Here is a 1,203-nt window from a genome sequence, read left to right as displayed (position 1 = left end):
ATCCTTGCATCATCATGTTTGTACAAATTCAAAACAGACTCACAGACTTTCAGGATAGTTTCAGTGATCATATATTCCACCGAATCTTTCGAAATTTCTTCACAAAATGGCGAGAAATAATGCAATAAAATAAAATGAGTGAAGATACATCTTGCATTTCCTTCAAGTATTGCTACGTTATTTTGATTTAATCCGATAGATTGTTGAATGCTTAATAAAAACGCAAGCATAAGTTTGCAATTTTCGTTTTGTCGTAAGATTTTAGACTGTGCTAACTGTGCTAAATAAAATACAGTCATTTTCAACAACGTCTTGACATCGTACAAAGATAAGGAGTACTTAATAGTGACTTCCTTGCCGCTGTATTTAAAACAATATGTCGAATGACCATCGTTAAACAATTTAGAAAATTCAATCAAGTCCAACAGAATCTTGGAATCTGCCAACAGTATACTACTCAGTTCATGCAATAATCTTAAAGACGGCAACTTATCCTTCAAGGAAATAGGTTGCTTGTTACTTGACCAACTTTGCAAGTATTTATAAACTGGCAGGTTAATCAAATCTGTTGCCATATAAACCAGCAGATCCGGCACGACTTGACAATGTAGAGTATGGACCGTTACGGCTAAATAAGCCAAGATCGTGGGGGTGCAATTTTTCTCATTTATCTTTTGCAGCGCACAGCATAAAAGTGGTGACACTGCCGTGCACGGTTGCATTCTGCAAGGATTCTCTCTATTTTCTTTACCGAAATTATTAAAAAGAGTGCCAATTACCTCATTAGTTTTCTTTATATCACAATTAGCAAATTTATTCATTGATGGTGATATTGTTGTAGATGAAATTTTATTCGACTGACCTTTGTTAAAAGGAAAGCTCTTTAGATTTACCTTATCAAGTAACCGATTAATCGCCTCCTCTATCTCCTTTGTATCAAAGTTGGTCACTTGATCGTTCCTTTGTGTTACACATTTAACAAGTTTAGTATCTTTCGAATTTTCTTGTTTAAATTTATAAAAGCTATCATCAATAGTATCATCCTTCTTCTCGTCAAAACTAATTTGTCCGTTAATTAAAGACGAATCTACTGTAGATAATTCTTCTTGGCAGAGACTAATTTTGTCAGTTTTATCAAACAGTTTACTAATTATATCCTCCGCCGTTTTAACGTTGAGATTAGATATCTGATCGTTTATTACT

The 1,203-nt window shown here is 33.8% G+C and overlaps 1 protein-coding gene across 1 annotated transcript; it reads right to left on the bottom strand.

The window, feature by feature from the left end:
- Positions 1-24: 24 nt before the first annotated feature.
- LOC112451590 lies at positions 25-1,196 on the bottom strand (the record flags this gene model as incomplete). The annotated part of the gene is made up of 1 exon (XM_025011291.1): positions 25-1,196. A coding segment is annotated over one exon (1,172 nt), but the record flags the coding sequence as incomplete, so codon positions are not given.
- Positions 1,197-1,203: the final 7 nt, after the last annotated feature.

Source organism: Temnothorax curvispinosus, unplaced genomic scaffold (assembly GCF_003070985.1).
Source record: "Temnothorax curvispinosus isolate PA1 unplaced genomic scaffold, ASM307098v1 QBEX01002394.1, whole genome shotgun sequence".
In the NCBI taxonomy this organism is placed as follows: Eukaryota; Metazoa; Arthropoda; class Insecta; order Hymenoptera; family Formicidae; genus Temnothorax; species Temnothorax curvispinosus.
Note: the sequence above shows the minus strand (reverse complement) of the source record. Positions and strands in the feature narration are given on the sequence as shown.